Source organism: Carlito syrichta, unplaced genomic scaffold, assembly GCF_000164805.1.
Source record: "Carlito syrichta isolate Samal-C Ts95f unplaced genomic scaffold, Tarsius_syrichta-2.0.1 Scaffold109694, whole genome shotgun sequence".
Classification (NCBI taxonomy): Eukaryota; Metazoa; Chordata; class Mammalia; order Primates; family Tarsiidae; genus Carlito; species Carlito syrichta.
This window is the reverse complement of record NW_007053790.1, coordinates 186,372-207,945: the sequence shown is the minus strand read 5'-3', so window position 1 is coordinate 207,945 and position 21,574 is coordinate 186,372. Positions and strand designations below refer to the sequence as shown.

General features: G+C 35.6%; 1 protein-coding gene across 2 annotated transcripts; it reads right to left on the bottom strand.

Moving 5' to 3' along the window:
• Window positions 1-5,371: 5,371 nt before the first annotated feature.
• Window positions 5,372-18,318, bottom strand: IL15 (interleukin 15). Of its 2 annotated transcripts, XM_008069034.1 has the most exons (7): window positions 17,990-18,318; window positions 16,829-16,926; window positions 16,217-16,335; window positions 15,378-15,462; window positions 10,780-10,824; window positions 8,497-8,634; window positions 5,372-5,779 (listed from the first exon to the last, which is right to left on the bottom strand). In XM_008069034.1, exons 3-7 carry the CDS (start codon window positions 16,243-16,245, stop codon window positions 5,669-5,671), a joined length of 408 nt encoding a protein of 135 aa, XP_008067225.1. In that variant the 5' UTR covers window positions 16,246-16,335; window positions 16,829-16,926; window positions 17,990-18,318; the 3' UTR covers window positions 5,372-5,668. The 2 variants fall into 2 exon arrangements, with proteins under 2 accessions (XP_008067225.1, XP_008067218.1); XM_008069027.2 differs by lacking the exon at window positions 16,217-16,335 and having other exon boundaries at window positions 5,498-5,779; window positions 17,990-18,102.
• Window positions 18,319-21,574: the final 3,256 nt, after the last annotated feature.

Genomic DNA, 21,574 nt, shown 5'->3' with positions numbered 1-21,574 from the left:
CCTCCTTTTTCTCCTTACAGTTTTTGACTTGAAGTCTATTTTATTTCATATAATTATAGTTAATTGTGCTCTATTTTCATTTTTATTTACAGATAATATCTTATTATGTTACTTCATTGTGTGATCTTACAGGTGAAGAGAATTACTTTTAGGCAGCATAGATTTGGTTCTTGTTCCTTTCTTTCTTTTTTGAGTTGGGTTCTCACTCTGTCACCCAGACTGGAGTGCAATGGCCACTCCCAGCCACCACAGCCTCGACCTGTTGGGCTCTGGCGATCCTTCCGCCTCAGCCTTCCAAGTAGCTGGAACTACAGGCACGCGCTACCACACCCGGCTAATTTCTTGTTTCTTTTTAAATTCATTCAGCCACTCTGTGTTTCTTGATTGGAGAATTTAATCCATTTATATTCAAGGTAATTTTTTGCTAGGTTAGGGCTTACTACTACCATTTCATTAATTGTGTGTGTGTGTGTGTGTGTGTGTGTGTGTGTGTGTGTGTGTGTGTGTGTGTGTGTGTGTTTGTACTTCCTTTCTTCCTCTCTTACTGTCTTTCTTTGTGGTTAGGTGACTTTTGCTAGTCGTATGCTTTGATTCCTTGCCTTTTATTTTTAATTTATCTGTTAATGGTTTTTGCTTCATGGTTACCATAAAGTTGACCAAAAAAACCTTTTTTTAAGCTGATAACAACTTACCTTTGATCATCAGAAACCCCACAGAACTCTATATTTTTAACTCCCTCAACACCACATTTTCAATTTTTGATAACAAAATTTATGTATTTTAAAATTGCATAGTCCTTAACAAATAATTGTAGTTATTATTTTACAAGTTTTGTATTTTAACCTTCATACCTTCATACTAAAGATATAGGTGATTTATGCACCAACATTATAAGCAGTTTAAATTTGATTGAATACTTACTTTTACCAGTAAGTTGTATACTTTCAGATGTTTTTGTTACTGATTAGCATCCTTTGTTTTCAGCTTGAGGATTCCTTTTAGCATTTCCTGTAAGATATGTCTACTAGTGATGAACTTCCTCGACTTTTGCATATTTGGGAAAGTTTTTAGATTTCCTTTCTTTCTGAAGGGTAGCTTTGCTGAATACGGTATTCTTGGGTGACGTTTTTTCTTCAGAACTTTGACTATATCATCTCACTTCCTCCTGGCCTGTAAGTTTTCTATGGAGAAGTCTACGGCTAGGTTTGCTAAAAATCTCTTCTATGTTATTTGTGTCTTTTCTCTTGCTGCTCTCAGGATACTCTCTTTGACTTTTATCTTTAACAGGTTGATTATAACACATGGTACTCTTATTTGGAATGGCTTTGATGTCAGGGATCAAAAGAAAATTCTATGTTCACGTTCTTCTCTTTCTCCCAAATGGATGCTTTTCTCTCTACATGATGCTGCCTAGGGTGGAGGAGGGGTGATGTGGCTAATATAAAACTGTTCTCCCTACTCTTCTTTAATCTTTTCTTATTATGCTATATCCAGGTACAGTGATCTCTCACTTGGTTTCCTTCACTTGTATGAAGGTATTTTGGTGTGTAGATAGTTGTGCAAATTGATGTTAAAGAGGGGGTGGGCAATCTCTGGAGAGCTCTCTTCTATCATCTTGCTCTGCCCTCCTTCCCAGTTCTGGATTTGTGTTAATATTCATGACGTCAGTCTCTCAAATTACATATACCTATAAACAGGTTTGCTGTTTTGGGCAGTGAACAACTAATCAATTGCTGATGTTGATCTTCATTATGAGTTACAAGAAATTTGTTAAGTGACTGCAATAAGGCCCAAGTAAGATGCTCCTATTAGAAATTATTTTATTAACCTGTTACTTAGTAGTAAAGAGATTTTTGACTTCTTTTTTGACAGTAAAATGATACATTCTATATTTTTATACATGCCAGAGTAAGAATTCCATTTGTTTTGAGTCATGCAGCAAAATTCTTACTAGAGTCCATGAAAAATTGATACTTTTCTTACCAATTTCATCTTTCAGTTCTTTCCCTCAGCCTTGCCAGTGTGACCATCCTTCTATTCTATGAACGTCCGTGATCTTTTCTAACTGAAGGTTTTGGTAGGCTGTTTCTCTGACTCTTTCTGCTTGCCCTCAGATAAGTCGTATGCATCGTTTATAGCTAAGTTCCTATACCACTTTCTCAAAAAAGCTCTTTCCAATGCCTGAATGAATCAAATCCTACTTTTATATGTTCCCCTGGTGCCTTTCATAGAATTGGCAGTAATTGAATGAGCATAGGAGTGATTAGTTTAATAATTGACTCTTCTGCTACAGTGTAGACTCCATGAGGGCTCAGACTTTGGCTTTCTTATTCACAGATTCACAGCTGTAGTTGTAGCACCTTATGTAATGTTCACACACAGTAGGTTTTAAATAAGTATGATTTCAATATGACTAAAGGACTGAATTTCTTAATGAAAGAAAACAGTGATAATAATGCTAAAGGCAAAAAATCTATAGGATGACATTAGATTCTGTGATGACAATATTCTAAATGTGTTGACACTGTTTATAAAAACTAAATGTAGAATGTTTAATTTTTCTTGTCTAATAACCTTCTCTTCAACTTCCCTAATACTTAATTTGAAATCCAGGATTGAAGTAAAATATTGGACAAAATCAGGGCTTTTTATTAATGATTCATTAATTTCTTTTATGCTGCATCAGATAGATTATACAGTTACAATTAGGGGACTTTTTAAATGAAGCTAAAGTTTACTTTGCAAAATAAATTCCTTAGTGAGGACACAATTCAGTCATCAGACACATTCAGAAACATATGGAAATGAGATTTTCTCTGAGCAAAATATTTATACATGGCATGCATATGTTAACCATGACTCACTCATAAAGGAGTGCAGAGATCTTACAGTAACACAGTGTTTTTGTGTTGAGTGAGGGGAGAGGAGAAAAATCAACCAGGTTACCTGATTTTCATATTACATATGTTGGTTTGAAGTTGCAAGTTAGTGAATTTGATGGCCATAAACGGTAACACATCAAAACATATAAGCCCCATTTAATAACAGCAGCAGCAGCAAAACAAAATGATTCTGTGTTTCATTCTTCGAAGATAAAGAATAAAAGTATATAAAGCTAGACTTGTGATTAAGTTTTAAAATTCTCTAAGCTCAAAAATTATATGTTGATTTCGTTTGCATTTCCATGTTCTCTGCTTTCTACTGCTTTTGGTTCATTGCCAGGGAGAGGGTAGAGATAATATTTTCTCCATATCTTTTTCTTTCCCGAAATTAAGAAAAGGCAAACATATAATTCATCAATATGACTTTGGACTGTAGACTTAGTTTTTATTAGACTTACCCTTACTGTTGAGTAAGGGAAAGTATACAGTTTCTAAGGATACTGTTTTGTACCTTCTTTATTGTATGCAATATAAGGCAAATATTTTCAGAATTTAGGGCAGTAAGTGAGACATAAACACGGTGTCCTCTAGGCAAATGACATTGAGTTAGTTAATTGAGAAAGATGGGTGAAGCAGGCCAGATTTTGGAACACAAATGAAAGACTGATTTTGTTATGAGTACAAGTATAGTACTCTATGGGTGGTTTTTTTACCCTTTGCTCCCTTGTATATGCTACTCTAAGAAAAGAGTACAAACCTGAAAAATAAAATTTAGGTTGTTTTACAAGATTATTTGTTTTCTTCAGTTCACTAAGAGTATGTTAAAGAAGTTGCAGATCTATGACTTGAGTTTCCTAAGATCAACTGAAGTAATTCATATTAAATAATTAACATAAGAATTCTATTTAGAGCCCTGGAAAATTCCAAATTTTAAACCCACTTGTGTGCCTATGTAAAAATGAATTATTAGCCACCACAAAATATGATTTGTAATGTGATTGACATAATTTTTCTTCCCTTGCTGCACTGGAGGAAGACTAACTTTTATTTAAGGATTGGATTGGAAGCAGGGTGAAAATGATGCATTTTTCCTACTCTATTAATAGAAAAGCTAGACAGCCTTTAATCCCAGCAGTTTGGGAGGCCATCTTATGTGGGAGTGGCATTAATAAACTCTCCGTCATAGACAGAATGTAATAAATCTGTCTATGGATTGCCTTAGTCCGTGGATTCAAGACCAGCCTAGGCAACATGGTGAGACCTCATCTTTCACAATAAAATTTAAAAATTAGCCAGATGTGGTAGTATGCACCTGTAGATCCGAATATTTGGAAGGCTCAGACAGAAGGATCACTAGTGTCCCGGGGGTTGATGCTCGGGTGGCCATGAGTGTTCAACTGCATTCCAGCCTGGCCAACAGAGTGAGACTTCAACTCAAAAAAAAAAAAGCTAGAGAAACAGAAACAAAAATAATGGATAGATTTTTAAAAACCCATCTCAAATGAAAAAAATAAACTGCCACAATCCCAGCCCAAAGTGTGGCTGCCAAATACTATTTGTTGAGACTGAAATTAGAAAACAAACTGAGAGTCAACACATGACTCCTTGAAAGTCATCTAGGTATAGGTTTCTCCAAAACTATCTTGTAAGATATTTATAAGTTTGACTAGAGCAATGAGACACATAAGCATGGATGGAGCACTGGGTGATAAAAGGGTGTTTCGACAGAGGACCAATTTGAACCGTGGAATGGAGATAAATAAAATTCCTAGGAAACCATTTCCTACCCCACCATCACTCAGTGAAGACTGCCAGACATGAGTCAGATTGAAAGAAATTTGTGACGAAACAAGAATGTTTCATCTTACTTATACTTCCATTAGAAGAGAACCTGTTAATTTTAGACAGTAGAGTGTAAAAAATATATAAACAAATATTTTCTGTCAGATAATGTTAGCTCCAGCCAATCAGCAGTTTTTTGTTTTTTGTTTTTAGTTCTACAAACATAGAAAAAAGACTGTGAAAATAAAATATCTTTACTTGGGAAAGCATGAAATATAATCATCACAATTACTTTTCTACACACCATTCTATCTATCAGTGAAGATTTATTACATTCTGTCTATGACGGAGGGTTTATTATTGCCACTACCACATAAGATTTACAAGTACACATTATATGTCAGGTATCTCTTCTTTCTTTCTTTAACAACAGGTGCTTTATATGTCAATAACTAAATTACAGATTCAAGCACAGGGTTCACACATAGTTCCTCTTTTCCTCATTTGTAGACAATTCTTCCTCTGGGTGCTACATCCAATTTAGAAATGAAGGAAGGATGGTAGTCAGTGTAACTACACTGGCAGGTGCACACCTGCATAGCAGGTGACCTGCACCATTGGTACCCAACCCACCACTTGTCACATAACTTAATCACCTTTAAACAAATGCTGTTTTCCTCAAAGAGGTAAAATATCAGTGCAATTTCAAATGATAAAACATATACATATTTTAATCCAACATTTTATATTTTGTAACAAATATGCAAAATTTTGATAATAAATTAAAAATAAATGTGAAAAATAAGTCTCAAAGAGGTCCATAGTCACTGTTGCTCAACAATTTTTCTGCCTTAATTTCTAAGAGTTCATCTGACCCAAGGTCCTGATCATCTTCTCGATAGAAACACTTGTGTTGGCAGCACATTTGAAATGCTGAGGGGTTTTTTGTCTCTAAGCAGCAGGAAGATATTATTATTAGAAATGCTGGAAATCATCAATTTCAATTAAGAAGTGTTGATGAACATTTGCACAATGTGTATAAAACTCTGCAAAAATTCCTTAATGTTTTTTTCCTCCAATTCCTCACATTCTTTGCATCCAGATTCTGTTATATTCTGCCAAATGAAAAGAAAGGATTACATTGGCAAGTAATATACTTCATTCATGGGGCTATCACATCATTTAAAAAATATGGTGAGATCTTGAGACAAGAAAACTTTGGCACATTAGCATCATATTTGGAAGAACTATGAGAAAAGAGAACTGGGAGATTTGATATGGGCTTATTTTTCCTACAATGAATTAAGGACATTGAAAAAAATAAGCCATGTCTTTCAGACCACGGACTTCCTGCGTAGAACCTGTCAATGGTTTCTTATCATCTACCTCTAGCAAAAAGTCCATGCCTCCCTACAGAGCACAAACACCCTCCATGAGCTGTTGCTTACCTATTTCTTTCACCTTTCCCCACTGCCTCAATGTTATGCTCCAGGAACACTATGTGAGCCCCTGCCTTTCGTTCCCATGCACAGCATGACCTTAGAAGCCTCTCTGTCTTTACTTTTCTCTCTGTTACATTCTTTCTATTTCAGCGGCTGCTACTTACACTTAAGTTTATTCAGGTGCTGCCTCCTTTAGGGAGGCTTCTCTGAACCCCTGAGCTCCTGGGGCTGTGTTCACTATTCTGTCTTTACATCTCAAAAGTCCTTTTTGGACCTTTCTCACAATTCCTCATGTACAGTATTCAATGATGAAGTTTTACATTTTTTATACTACTATTCTCTAACCTGTTTTCCAGTAGGGAAAAGTCATGTATTTCTTTTCCCTAGCATTTAGCATAGTGCCTGGCCCACAGTAATCATCTATTGGTTAAATTGATCCATTTAGTTGAATATCACAAATTATTGTAATTCAAACACAGTCTCATGGATAAGCACACTATTCCAGATGTAGCAATCAAGAATAAACTTTTGAAAGATCATCTGAACCATGAAGGCTGTGCCAGCGAAAATGAAAATTAGGTTTTACGTCGATTAAGCAATTGGAGTTCAGATTGGCCAGTATTTATCAAGCACATACTCTTATTCCAAGCATGGTCATACTTTATATAATGCTATCCTATTTGATCCTGAAAATAATCATGTCAGATAGGAAGGCAGAGATATTAAGTGACTCATCTCAGATGATATAATCAACTGAAATTCTTCACATCCAGGACTTCTGACTTTGCAGACCTGCCTGGTCATTCCAGTTCATATGCCACACCAGGTCATGATGAGGGTGACTATCAACAAGCACATTAAACAGTGTGTCACTGACATGCCATGAGTATTCTGTTTCATGACTCATTCTTTCCATTGATAAGATGACAATTACTATATCACAAAAGTATTTAACCGTAATAAATCAATTCCATAAATATAGAGAGTATTTGGTATATGTGAAGCATTGTTCGGGCAATTGGGATATAGCACTAAAAACAAACAAACAAAAAATCCAAAATATCTATCCCTTTTAAGCTGATATTCTTGTAAGGGAAACAAGACAATACCCTTTAAGTAAAATATATGATATGCCAGAGAAGGGGACGGGGAGTGCTCGAGCAGTGAAGGGATTGTCACTATAAATAGGTGACATCACTGAGAAGTTGACACGTATGCAAAGACCTAAAGCAGCCTGGCATTTTCAGGAGTCCAGTCACATGAACTCAGGGTTTTTGCACTTTCAATTGTCTCTGCCTGAACATATTCCCCTAGGTATTCTGAAGACTCATTCCCGCATACCTTTGTCAAATGACAACTTATTACCTAAGCCTCATCCATCTCACCTGCCTCGTTTTTGCCACTGGACTTAAAAACTACCTACCTACCTACCCAACTTATTATCCACTTGCTGACCGATTGGTTCACTTGTTTCCTTCTTCCTTAACAACAAGGATCGTGGGTGTTTTTTTCATACTGTATCCTGAGAACTAAAAAGTATTTACCAAATAAACTAATTTTATGATGCTTTCTTTGTTTACAAAACTTCTTTCTCTCCACCTTACTTTGACCACTAGAGTTTTGCCATGAACACCTTAATTGTTATTGCACTTCAGGACATTTGCCCACTGGATCCCCCAGCCTATCTTGGAAGTTCCTACAATATGCTATCCTGGAACCTTCTACTCAAGTTGCCTGGAATGTCCCAGATTATACTCAAATTATTACATTGTTTGATAGTCATCTTTTTGTTAGTGTTTATCTTCTCATGAGATAAGAGTACAGACTCTGCAGTGAGAATGCCTGGATAAGAATCACGACTCTACATTTTACTAGCTACATGAATTGGAGCAAGAAATTCAAGCTCTTGGTGCTCCAATTTCTTTAATCTTCAAATTTAAATGACAATAACTATATCACAGATTTATTGTGAGGAGTAAATAGATTATCAATTTAAAGCTCAAGGAATAGTGACTGACACACAGTAATAACCCAATTATTATGAGTTACAATTATTGATATACACCTGAGCATGTAATTAGATTAATATCTATCCACTGTACGTGATGACAAACACCTGGAGGTCAGTGACCCATTTGGCTCACAACTAAAGCCTAGGACTGAAACACACTGCCTGGCATTATTCTATAAATGTCTGTTTACTGAATAAACCAATGAACGGGTTAGAATTGTGTGCATGCCAGAGATGGTGCCACTTTTGGATGCCACCCTGCTGGGACTGAACTCTTTCTCAAGAGTGGCCCCTAGAGAATCAGCTTTTTCATGAATTACTTCTCCAAATCAAGTCCAAACCATTAAATACAACTCTGCATGACTATTGGATAACTCACCCCATTAGAAGATAAGCTGCTGTTTGCTAGGATGATAAGGTTTTCTACTGTTTCAGTCATAGATGTATTTCTGGACTCATGTGAAATAACTTGTAACTCCAGGAGAAAGCACTTCATTGCTGTGACTTTGCAATTGGGCTAAAATTAAGAGTTACAAAGAACAATTTTGAAAAAAATTATCATTTTTTTATATTGAAGTAATTTTGATTTTTTAAAAGTCAATCCAAATTTTTATAAAGATACACAACACACTTAAGGAAATGTACATGGAAGCAATTCATTTTTTTTCTTTTTACTTTGAAATCGAAACCAAAACAAATGACAAAACACAATCAAGTATGGCAATATTATACAGAGGAATGAACATGGAATTAGAAAATGTGGAAAAAAGCAGGTCACTTTTTTTGAAAGCATATTTCTTCTGTGGAAAGGGTGGCGTTACTGATCTGAGACTCTCAAAACATCAATATAGATAGCACATGTGTAAACATTTTCAGAATCAGAATGTAATGTTTACATTTTAAATAATAGAAGTTACTAATCATACTATTTCTGCAAGTTCCAAAGGGAGAAATGGCTCTAAGGAATTTATTAGAAAAATCAAAGCAGGGATGGAGCCCACTCACAAGCTGGCCAAGTCAGAAAGGGATCTTTTGTGTGTCACAAAAATACATTTTGCACAACAGTTATCTTAACAAAAACTCAAACTTGAAATAACATTAAGAAATATCTGGAGATTTGACCATTACTTTGTATCCCCAGTGCTTGCACAGAACTTGGGACCCTGTAAGCACTTAACAAATGCTTACTGAATGGATGAATAAATGAAGAAGTGCACTCATGTGCCCGGCACTAGTAATACTCCTTACCACCCCCTCTCCCATAGCAGCTGCTTAAGACTGAAAGATAACTGGGCTCGGTGGCTCAGCCTGTAATCTCGCGCCTTTGGGAGGCTGAGGTGAGTGGATTGCCTGAGCCTCAGGATTCGAGACCCACCTGGGCAACTTGGCGAGACCTCATCTCTACAATAAATCAAAAACTTAGCCAGGCGTGGTAGCGCGCGCCTGTAGTTCCAGCTACTTGGAAGGCTGAGGTGGAGGGATCGCCAGGGCCCAGGAGGTCGAGGCTGCAGTGGCCGGGAGCGGCCACTGTACTCCAGTCTGGGCGACTGAGTGAGACTCCAACTCAAAAAAAACCAAAAAACAAAAAAAGACTGAAAGGTAAATATTGTCACCATGTTAGCAATTAAAAAAAAAAAAAAGGTTCAGAAATGTGTAGTGATTTTTAAGGCAATACAAGTAAAAAGTAGTTCAGTCAGTATTTAAATCTGATTTTCAATCTCAGGCTCTTTCTTTAACTTATGAGCTGCTAGGTGATCTTCTTGTGCAAAAAGCAGTCTCAGGATGTTGAAGGTTGTGGTTGACTGCTTTCTGCTTTGAAAAAAAATGGAGAAAATCTTTTAGAAAACATGCTGGAGCTAGAAAAGGGAGACAATTTCTATGTGCAGCAGCACTACCCAAGTGGTGGATGAATATTTGTTTGTTTTCCTAGTTTTTGGCTATGGCTTCTTTCCAATATTTAGAAAGTTATCTACTTCAGAGAAGTTCTGATTGAGGAGTAAGAAAGAGAGGGACACAGAGTTTGTTTCTTATGAGAAGTTGAGGGTCCATTTCTTGGTTTTAGTAATAATCATCAAGTAAAGGACTACAGATGTGACTGAAATCCCGCATGTCCTAAGAAATGTCAATGTATTAATAAAACAAGTTTAAGATCATCTTTGAATTCTGATACATTTTATGGGTTATGTTTCTTGCTCACATAGAGAATAATTAGTCAGAATATTTTTTTCTGACAAATACAGATATCTAGGAAAATGGGTGCCTTTGAGTAATGTATAGAAAATATGATTGGATATGGTGATATATTACAGTATTGGAAATAACGAATATGTTGGATACTTTTAAATTGAATCAGTTGACCTGATTCTTGCATCTAATTGCATCATGATCCAACAGCATCACCAAAATGTATAATGCATTTTATTTGACATTGATGGAAAAGGCTTTTATATATTTTGATTTGGCACCTTTACAAAAATAGCATTTATGTAATTCCGTGTCCCCAAATCCCACCTCAACAATTACTTATAAAACTCATTGATCATATATTAAAAGAACATGCCAAACATTAGATTTTAAAATTACACAAATGTCAGCTATAAAAATATACTTCATGCACCTTTGAACACTAGAAAAATATCAATAAAAAACCAACTATACTCACATGAACATCACTTTCAGTATATAAAGTAGCATCGATATGTATAGACTGAAAGGAAGCAAAATTAGACAGTATAAAAAAATCATGTCCTCCTTTAGATGTGATGAGAACAAAGCTACCAAAAACAGTAAATTAAGTTTTTTAAATTAATTTTTTAAAATTTGGAGATAATTTTAGATTATATGAAATTGTAAGAGAAAATGCAGAAAGATCCTGTGTATCCTTCACCAAGTTTATTTCGATAGTAATACCTTGCAAAATCATGGTACAATATCACAACCAGGAAATTAGAATTAATACAAGCCTCTCACCTTGTTCAAGTTTCATGTTTTATTTGTAATAGTGTGTGCACATGCATGTGCGTGCAGTTTCGTTTTATCACAAGTAGATTTACATCACCACCACCACAGTTAAGATGCAAAATAGTTCCATTCCCACAAGAATGTTCCTGCTATTCTTTTATAGTCAAACACCATTTTCTTCTCCATGCAGTCCCACCCTACCACTCAGCCTCTCTAACCTTGGGCAACCGCGACTCTGTTCTCAATTCCTATGATTTTTGTCATTTCAAAGAATATTATATAAATGAAATCATATAGTATGTATTTGAAATTAGCTTTAAAAATAGTTAACAGACATTTTATGAGCAGTGGAGGCTTACAGAAAGATGAGCAGAAAGTACAGAGTTCTTATTTATCCCCTGCTTCCCACCTCAGTTTCCTCTATTGTTAATATCTTTCATTAGTAAGGTATGTTTGTTATAACTTATGAGTCAGTATTGGTACATTATTATGCTCTAAAGTCTCTGAAATATTAGGGCTCATGTTTTGTGTTGTATATTGTATGGATTTTGACAACTGTGTAATAACATGCAGTAGCATACAAAACTAGTTTTACAGCCTTAAAAATTGTCTCCACTCTGCCTGGCTATCCCTCTCTCCCTCCAAACCTCTGGCAACCACTGATCATTTTGTCGTTTCCATAGTTTGCCTTTTCCACAATGTCATATAGTTGGGATTACGTAGTGTGAAGTCTTTTGAGATTGGCTTATTTTACCTAGCAATATGTTTTCATGTTTTCTCCATTTCTTTTCATGGTTTGATAGCTTATTTCTTTTTATCACTGAATAATATTCCATTGAATGAGTGTACCACAGTTTGTTTACGAAGATTGATTTTTTTTTTATACAGCATAATACCCTAGCAATCCAGCTAACTTGTGTGTATCACTAGTTTGTTCCTTTTTATTGATCAGTAGATTCCCATGATATGGCATACCACAGCTTGTTCCAGTATTTACCTTCTGAAGCACATTCTGTTTCAGTTTTTTAGCAATTATGAAAAAAAAAATCTGTGAACATTCATGTGTATTTTTCGTGTAAATATAACTTTTAATTTCTTTGGGATAAATGTCCAAGAATGCAATTATTGGATTGTGTGCCAAACGCATATTTTGTTTTTTTGGAAACTGCCAAACTATTTTCTAGAGGCACTGTACCATTGTGCTTTCTCACTAGCAAAGTATGAATGATCTACTTTCTCTACATCATTGCCAGCATTATCACCATTGTTTTCTATTTCTTCAGCATTATCACTATTTCTATTTCTTACATTATTACAGCTGCATGACAATATATCACTGTGGTTTTAGCTAGCATTATTTTCTAAATAAATACACCCATTCTTTTTAGCATTTTCTTCCCCTGAAAAATTGTGGTGATTTATAATTTTCCTTTCCAATCTGCAAGTCTTTTATTTACTTTTCTTGCCTCATGCCTTTTTTTTTTCTTGCTGTATTAATTTGGCTAAATTCCCAGTGCTATTGCTGTGGTTTAAATGGTTGTCCTCTTCAACATTCATTTTGAAACTGAATCCCCAGTACAGCAGCATTGGGAGGTAGGGACTTTACGAGGTTACAGCTGAATAAAAGTGGTGAGAGGAGACAGCCTTGCCTAGTTTCTAATCCTATGGGAAAAACATTCAGTCTTGCACTCTGCCACCAAGTATGGCAGCTCTGGATTTTTTGTACCTGCTTTATATCAAGTACAGGAAGTTCTTTATTTCTACTTCACTGATACATTTTATCTTGATTAGGTGTGATATTAGTCTGCCAATTATATTAATGTGTAAAATGTGTTTAACTATAAAAGAATAGCAGGAAAATCATTGTGGTTATGGAACTATTATATATTCTAACTGTGGTGGTGGTGAAGTAAATCTACATGTGATAAAATCACATGAAACTGTGCACAGAAGTGTGCACACACACACTGTGGCAAATAAAGTACCACTGATTGAGTGTTTTAAAAAACAGAAACTTATTTTCTCACAATTCTGAAAGCTAGAAGTGTGAGATCAGGGTGTCAGCAGGGTTGTTTTCTTCTGAAACCTCTCTCCTTATAGATGACCATCTACTCTCTGTGTATCTATATCTTAATCCCTCTTCTAAAGAAACTCTTTAGCCGTGAGTTATTTAGAAGGGTATTATTTAATTTCCAAGTGTTTAGAGAATTTCCTATTGTATATATGTCATTGATTTGTAGTTTTATTCCACCGTAGCCGGAGAACACATTTTGCATGATTCAAGGTTTGATAAAGTTTTTTGAGGTTTGTTTTATGGCTCTGGACATTGTTCAATTTTGATAACTGTTCCATGGGTACTCAAAAAAGAAAGTATGTTTAGCTGTTGTTGGGGGACTGCTCTGTGTATTAAACTAGATCCCATGGGTTGGTTGTGTTGTGTTCATTTATACACTTTTCTGATTTTCTGTCTAGTGGTTCTGTTAGTTACTGAGAAGGAGGAGGTTACATCCTCAGATGTAATTGTGGATTTGTCTATTTCTCTTCTCACCTTTATTACTTTTTGATTCATGAATTTTGAGGCTTTGTTGTTTGGCATGTATACATTTAGGATTATTATGTTTTCCTTGTGGATTTATTTTTACCATTATGTAATGGTCTTTTTGACTCTAATAACTTTATTTTCTGAGAAGTCTACTTTATCTGATAATTAATATAGCCAGTTCTTCTGGCTTCTAAATTAATGTGTGCATGTGTATCAGTTTCCTAGAGCTAGCTGCAACAAAGTACCACAAAATGGGTGGTTTAAAACAACAGAAATTTATTCATTCACAGTTCAGGAGAATGGAAGTCCAAAATCATGATGTTGGCAGAGCCATGTTCCTTCTGAAGACCCAGGAAGAGAATTCTTTCTTGCCTCTCCCAAGCTTCGGATGGATCCTTGCAATTGCTAGTCCCCCTTGGCTTATAGCAGAATCATTGTGATTTCTGCCTCTATCTTTAAATGATTTTCTTCCTAGTGTGTTTATCTTTGTCCTTTCCTTTTCTAATAAACACACTATTCATTGGATTTAGGCTCACCCCATTCCAGTAAATCCCACCTTAACTTCACTAGTTATACCTGCAAATATGCTTATTTCCAAATAAAGCTCTAAGTGGACATGACATTTGGGGGGGACACTGTTCAACTTTAGTATGGTATATCTTTTTCTGCCTTTTAAATTTCAACTTACCTGTGTCACAGTACTTGAAGTGAGTTTCCTATAGATAGCCTAGATAGGTTGTGCTCTGTCATTAACTCAGCCAATTTCCTATCTTTTACTTGGTGTATTCTCAATCTCTTCTTACTCTAGAATGCTGATAATAGGAATGCTGGATCTTTTGTTACTGTCCTCAAGATAGGTGTTCCCCACCCCCAGACAGTTTTCTTTCTAATATTTTATCTTCAAGTCAACTGTCTTTCTTCTATTATATTCGTTTTACTAATGAGTCTTTCCAGTTTGTTTTGCATTTTAGTTATTATATTTTTCAGTTCTAGGATTCCCATTTAGTTTCTTTTATATCTTCTAATTCTTTGTTAAGGCTTTAAAAACTTTTTTTCAAGGGTAGTTGCAATTTCTTTTTGAAGTATGTTTTAAATATTGGCTGCTTTCAAATCCATGTCAGCTAATTCCAGCATCTGACCTATCTCAGCTTTGGAGTCTGTTGATGTATTTTATCATTCTAGTTGCAATTTTCCTGCTTCTTGGTATGATAAGTGATTTTCAGCTGTGTTTTGGAATTGTGGCTAATATGTGGTGAAACTCTGATCCTATTTAAATCTTCTATTTTAACACATAGCCAGCCTGTTTGGATTTAGCATACAAGTTCTAACATTATTTTGTACACTGTGATTTCAAAGACAGAACTTTTGTGGTGCTGTTTTGGTATGCTTGGTGCCATGGGGGCTCCCATCTGGTGTCACTTACTGAGACAGAGAGCACTTCTTTCAGGTCAGGTCACCTGATCTCTCTAGGTGGAAAGTGAGAGAGCTCTTCCCTGAATCAAGCCATTGGCCTTGTAGTGCCACCAAGTTATTTGGTTTCTCTAGATAGAGGAAGGGAATCCATGACCTGTGCAGACAATAGCTCTTCAGCTTTAAGTTTAATTTTAAAGATAATTAGTCTAAAACCAGTAAAGCAAATACTTTACAAAAAATAATATTGTTTTAAGTGATTCCATTAGAATTGAGAGGAAAAACACAAGAAGAGATACACTCCATAGCATTTCTACCAAGTATTTTATAGAAAGGTGAATACTCACTTGAATAAGATCTTCAATTGTTTTCAAATCACTTATTACATGATGCCAGTTGGCCTCTGTTTTAGGAAGACCTACACTGACACAGCTGGAAGAAAAACCATAGAGCAAAGTATCTTGAATGAGCATAATATTGTCTTGATGAATACTATAAGCAAAAGAACGGTCAATCACTTTTTATTCTGACCAGTGAAAATGTCAGTGTTATCCTTGCTTCTGTGCATTCAACCGCTTTGTAGATGAGCATAAACACTGAGCATATAGCATGATCTGATGCTTTAGCATAACTCAAGGCCTGACCAACCTGAATTAAAGAAAAGTCTAATTGGAGGCAAAATTTACAAATAACCTGGTGCAATTTATCACAATGAAATAAAAAGAGCTTATTTCAGATGCATAGCAGTGCTCAATAAGTGTTTTGGAATGAATTACTCGTTTTAAGTCTAATAAATAGTTAAAATTAGTAGGCTAAGTTATTAAGTCTAATAAATAGTTATTAAGTCTAATAAAATTCTTCAAGTAAGTAGTAATCATTTTGGTGGAATGACTTTGACAGTAAATGTTCTTTCCAACTCCTGAACACGGACTTTTCATGCTATCCACACTTGGACTATGTTTGCAGCAGCTTTCTTTATAAGCATTACAGACTTTGGCCCCATCTAGGCTGAATGATCATATATTTACTTTGGTAAAATCAAAGTTTAATATCCAGAGAACAACATTACATGGACCAAGTAACTGTGGAATGATTCTTAGAGCTCCAGGAAAAATAGTCACTCCCTGATGAATCTTGCACAGAAGCATGGTAGTCAACACTAATCTGTCTCATGATGAAGATTTACCTGTGCAAATCTATGGTTCCCAATACCATGAAGGCATTAGTAGAGAAAAACTGGACTGACAGTCAGAGTATTTAACTAGATACTAGGTGCTTTGGGCCAACTGGCTATATTGGCTTCATCTAAGAGAGAAGAAAAAAGTTAATAGGCATTGAATAGTATGAATTTTATTAGAAGGAAAAACAAAAGGCTTAAAGAAAGAAAGAAATGTTTTACATTGAACTAGGATAAGGATCAAAGGATAGGAAGAGTCAGTGCCAGGGATAGATTAAAAAGTAATATGAGCAAATCCTAAGTAGCTACTTTTTACTGCTGTGGAAAGCCTGTAGGATACCAGTGAGTAGTTTACTTCCAATTATATTTAGATATCCAGAGGCCCAATTTATTTGGGGGATATTATGCTCATCTGGAATACTACCAGCATACAGAACTGCTTAGTTAGGGGTTTACCAAACCTCCTTTGAATCTCCATAATCTACCTTCTATAATGCCCCAAATACTAAGTACCTAGAGATATAAGCAAACTAAACACAAGCAAATATAATAGAGAAAATAATCAAGAGTAATCATCATGGCTAATAACATTATGATATTTATGCCTAAAGATAAAATTACCCCAAAATGAAGACACGAATGCCAGCCTCTGTTAAAAAATGACTGTTTAGAAGTAAACACAAGTAGCACTGGATGGAGGTACTTCCCAAATATGGTTTCTGAAAAATACAGACAAATGGTTACATATTTTTTTGTTAAAGGTGAGATTTAAAATAACATTTTATCATAGTTTAAGTCAAGACATGTAAATTTATCATAATTTAACAAGTAATGCTCTTTATCAAAAATAATAACACTAAAATATATCTTTTCTTCTGCTTTCTCATCTACCTCTAACTCTGTTACTTATGTACAAAATTCTTAACAAATAGTTGAACAAAGTTTATGTATTTACTAACTTGCATGCATGCTAATGTCACTACTCACTTTTTAAATAACATCTTTGACCTCCTTTTCATCTTTCTCTCATTTTTAATAGACCAACATATTTTATACAGCAGAGATTAATAACATGCATTACTAACATAGATGCACTGGTTATATTCATTTCACATAAATATATGAACATTAATTTTATATTAACATCACTTGGAGGAAAACTGGATAAAAATGTAACCAACTAGGTACTGTAGTTCATCCTGAGAGTCATCATATAATTTTTAGTGGTAATATAAGAAAATCATTTATCCTGGAATGTCCCAGGATTTTGATACTTATGTCTGTCTCTTACATGTTGCCAAAGCTTCTACACCAAGGGTACCTGCATAATGAACATTTGCATACCTAACCCTGAATTGTACCCCACATCTTTAAAATAAAAAAATTAAAAACAAAAACAACAAACAAAAAAAGCTTCTATATTCTCAGAAAACACTGTTAGCCACCACCTTACACTAACTGCCTGAGTTTTATTTAATCTATACTGAAGTGATCAATGATACCTAGACCTTGCCCTCAAAGATTACACAACCTACTGAGTAGAAAGACATTTTAAGAACAAAATGGAATGGGATAAGTAAAATAATACTTTTCCAATGACATGAAGAGCATATCAACATTATTAACAAGGTTTTTTTAAAAAAAAAAAACCATGTGTGAACAGATATCTGTGATAGCCCACGATCTTTGCAAAATCACCATATACCTTATTATGAATCATCTGAAATTCAAATGACCTTTCAAGAAAATTCCATATGCTGTTTTCACCTATTTTTTTCTTACCGAAATTCTCATTACTCAATGCCAGGGTAAAGCCTTAAGTATTGAAGAAGAGCTGGCTATCGCAATGGGTTTCCAGCAGCCATCCATCCACAGTGTGTCCTGCAATACAATCCAGGATAAAGGATGACCCATCAAAAACACAAGCGAACTAGTGGGAAAAAGAAAGGGAGGGAATTAATATTTATTGAACACCGACTATTTAATGGGCACTCTATTAATTACTTAATATATGCATTATATGTAATCCTCACAATGATTTTGTGGGGTAAGATTAGCAGCATTTGGGTGAACTTCCTGGCACCACAGCAAGTTCATGACAGCCAGGATTTGAGACCAGGTCCAACTGATTACGAAGTCCAAAACCTTACTATTATCTTATGTTTCTAAATTAACAAATTCTACAGTCATAATAGTGAAAAGTTAAAGCAACCAAATATTTGGGCTCATATAACCACTGATTGTTATTCTGATTTACAACAGCAATAGCTACTTTTACAACCATTGAATAAATGTCTTCGGTCTGAAATAAATCATTGTTCATTGAAATATAATTTGAGAATTTTATAAGTAACAATTTTTAAATTCAAATTAAACATTTCTCTATATTCAACTCCATGCCATTAAAAACAATTTATGACCAAAATATACAAAAATAAAAACAATTATTTTTGTTCTTCTGGAAAATAGTATTCATTTGTTGACCATGCCCACAAGAATAAAAATCTACCACAACTCCTGACATAAACATTCACTGTAATTAAGTTCCACAAATTAAATGATTGTTATTATATTTTTCAGATGTTTCTGAAATATATAAGTGATTGCTTTAAAATTAGTACATATAATTCTTAAAAAGGAAAAGCTAACATTTACCTAGGCATTAGATTAGATATTATAAGTTTATATTTAATAGGAATATCTTTTTGTCCATAAGAACATATGATATTGAATTTGCCTATTACATATGCTCTAATTCACCCATTCATTGGTTTACTGAAAGCAAACTCTTCTTTTTACTCTCATTTTATAATTATTTTCTTATTTTTATTATCACTGTGCTTTAAATTTTTAAAAAACGTCACAATGATCTTTGTAATTTAATCAAAAGCCATCTAAATTCCCTATATTCTTTTAAGTTGAGGTATCTCAAACTCAACACTATTCAAAAACCAACGGTTATTGGCTTGAGGTTAAATACTACTAAGTGTGATATAATTTTAAAGAAGACTTAGGAAGTTACTCTAGTAAACAATGGAAATTTCATTCCTGGACTTTTTCAGCAGTGAGACTTTACAATGTCACAGAGACTTTCACTGCCCCACCCAACTAAATCCTGCTGTAATAAGTAAAAGAAAATTATATACATTCTCCAGAATGATCCACAATAGAATGTGGTTGCCAAAAATGGAGAAACACAATAGGAAATATTCTCAAACTTTTCTAACAAAATAATGATAATGGAAGCCAGTGCAGTGGAAAAGAAATATTTTATGGTTTTGATTGCTGTCTTAGCCCATTTTCTGCTGCTGTAACAGAACATCACAGACTAGGTAATTTATGAAGACTACAAGCTCATTTGGTCCACCTTTCTGGAGGCTTGGAAGTCAAAGAGCATGGCACTGACATCTGGTAAAGGTCATCCCACGGTAGAATGGTAGAAGGCAAAAGCAAACACACGAGTCAGAGAGAAAATTGGACCAAACTCATCCTTTTATCAGGAGTCCAACCACATGATTTAACTCATTCCCTCAATAACTGCATGAATCCATTCATGAGGCCTCTGCATCATGAAGGCATCTAAGGAAGTGCCTTGTCACCTCTTAAATGTCTATTCTTGCAACACTGTTACCATGGCAATTAAACTTCAACATGAGTTTTGGTGGGAACATTCAAATGATACACTTTTGCCCTCCCCCCACTAATTCATATTCTGTACAATATGCAAAATACATTCATTTCATACCAATAGGTCCAAAACTCATTCCAGCATTAGCTCAAAAGTCCAAAGTCCAGAGTCTTATCTAAATCAGGTATGGGTGAGACTTACACACAATTCATTATGAGGCAACTTTTCTGCAGCTGTAAACCTGTGAAATCAAAAGAGTTATCTACTTCCAACACAAGGTGACGAAACAAGCTTAGGATAGACATTCCCATTTCAAAGGGGAGAAATGGGGGGGGAGGAAGAGGGGTAATTAGTTCCAAGTAAGTCTAAAGCCTATCAGGGCAAACAACATTAAATCTTAAAGCTAGGCTGGGTGTAATGGCTCAAGCCTGTAATCGTAGCACTTTGGGAGGCCTAGGTGAGAGAATTTCCTATGCCCATGGGTTCAAGAATAGCCCGGGCAACCTTGTGAGACTTCATCTCTACATAAATTTAAAAGTTAGTCAGGTGTGGTAGCATGCACCTGTAGTTCTGGCTACTTGGAAGGCTGAGGCAGAAAGATCGTCTGAGCCCAGCAGGTCGATGCTGGGGTGGCCGTGAACATGCCACTGCTCTCTAGCCTGGGTGACAGAGTAAAGTTCCTGTCACACCATGTTTCACATCCTTGGCTCACTGGGGTTGGGGGATGACTTCACTCCCAAAGTCTCAGGTAGCCTAGCCCCTGTGGCTTTGCTAGGCTTATCCTATTCCTCAGCTCTCTTTGGTTGGAATCTTGTGGCTGCAACTTTTCCAGGCCGCAGTTGCATACCAGTAGTTCTACAGCTCTATGGTTTTAGTGATGGCTCTACTTCCATGACTTCACTAGGCACAACCCAACTAGACGTCCTCTGTAGTGGTTTGTGCCTGTGACAAGTCTTTGCCTGGGCCTCTAAGAGGTCCACAGGATCTATTCAAAATCAAAGGAGAAAGCATGCTCCCACAGCTTTTTCATTTTGTGAGCCTGGAAGCATAACACCACATGAATTCACCAAGACTTACCACTTATACCTTCAGGAGTGATGGGTCCAGCTGCATGTGGGGCCACTTAAGCCACAGTTTGGGTGGCCCTAGATGTGCTGTCCCAGAATGTGAGGAGCAGAGACCCAAGGTGATCCTGGGTAGTAGGCCCATGGAGAGCACCTATGCCAGGTCTGTCCCCTGAAACCATTCTGCCCTCCCAGTACTCTGAACCTGTGATGGAAGAGGCAGCCTCAGGATCTTTCAAATGCCTTCAGTGTCTTTCTCCCATTGTCCCGATGAATGACACCTAGTTGCTACATCTGCAGTAGGCTGTAACAAATGGTTGTTTGACCACACATCTGGTATACTTTCCTGATCATGCTTTTCTACACAGCCAATTTGAAAATTTTTCAAATATTTCCTTTATGTTTCTCTTTTAATTATAAATCCCATGTTTAAGTCATTTCTTGCCCCCTTACATCTCACTTTATGAAGTTAAAAGTAGCTAGCATCAACCTCAATGTCGCAATAAATATCTTGGTTAATTCCTCTTATAGTCTGTATTCCATAAAGTCCTAGGACATGGACACAATTCAGACAAGGTTTTCATTACTTGAACAAGAATGATCTCTACCCCAGTTTCCAATACCTTGTTCCTCATTTCTGTCTGGTACCTCAGCAGAATGGCCTTTATTGTGCTG

What these genes read in the sequence shown, in the direction of transcription:
- IL15 (XM_008069027.2), bottom strand. An exon ending in CAATTGAAGATCTTATTCAA is followed by an intron (nt 10,825 to 15,377) that starts GTGAGTATTCAC and finishes GCTTCCTTTCAG; the next exon opens with TCTATACATATCGATGCTAC. An exon ending in GCAGCTTATCTTCTAATGGG is followed by an intron (nt 5,780 to 8,496) that starts GTGAGTTATCCA and finishes TTCATTTGGCAG; the next exon opens with AATATAACAGAATCTGGATG.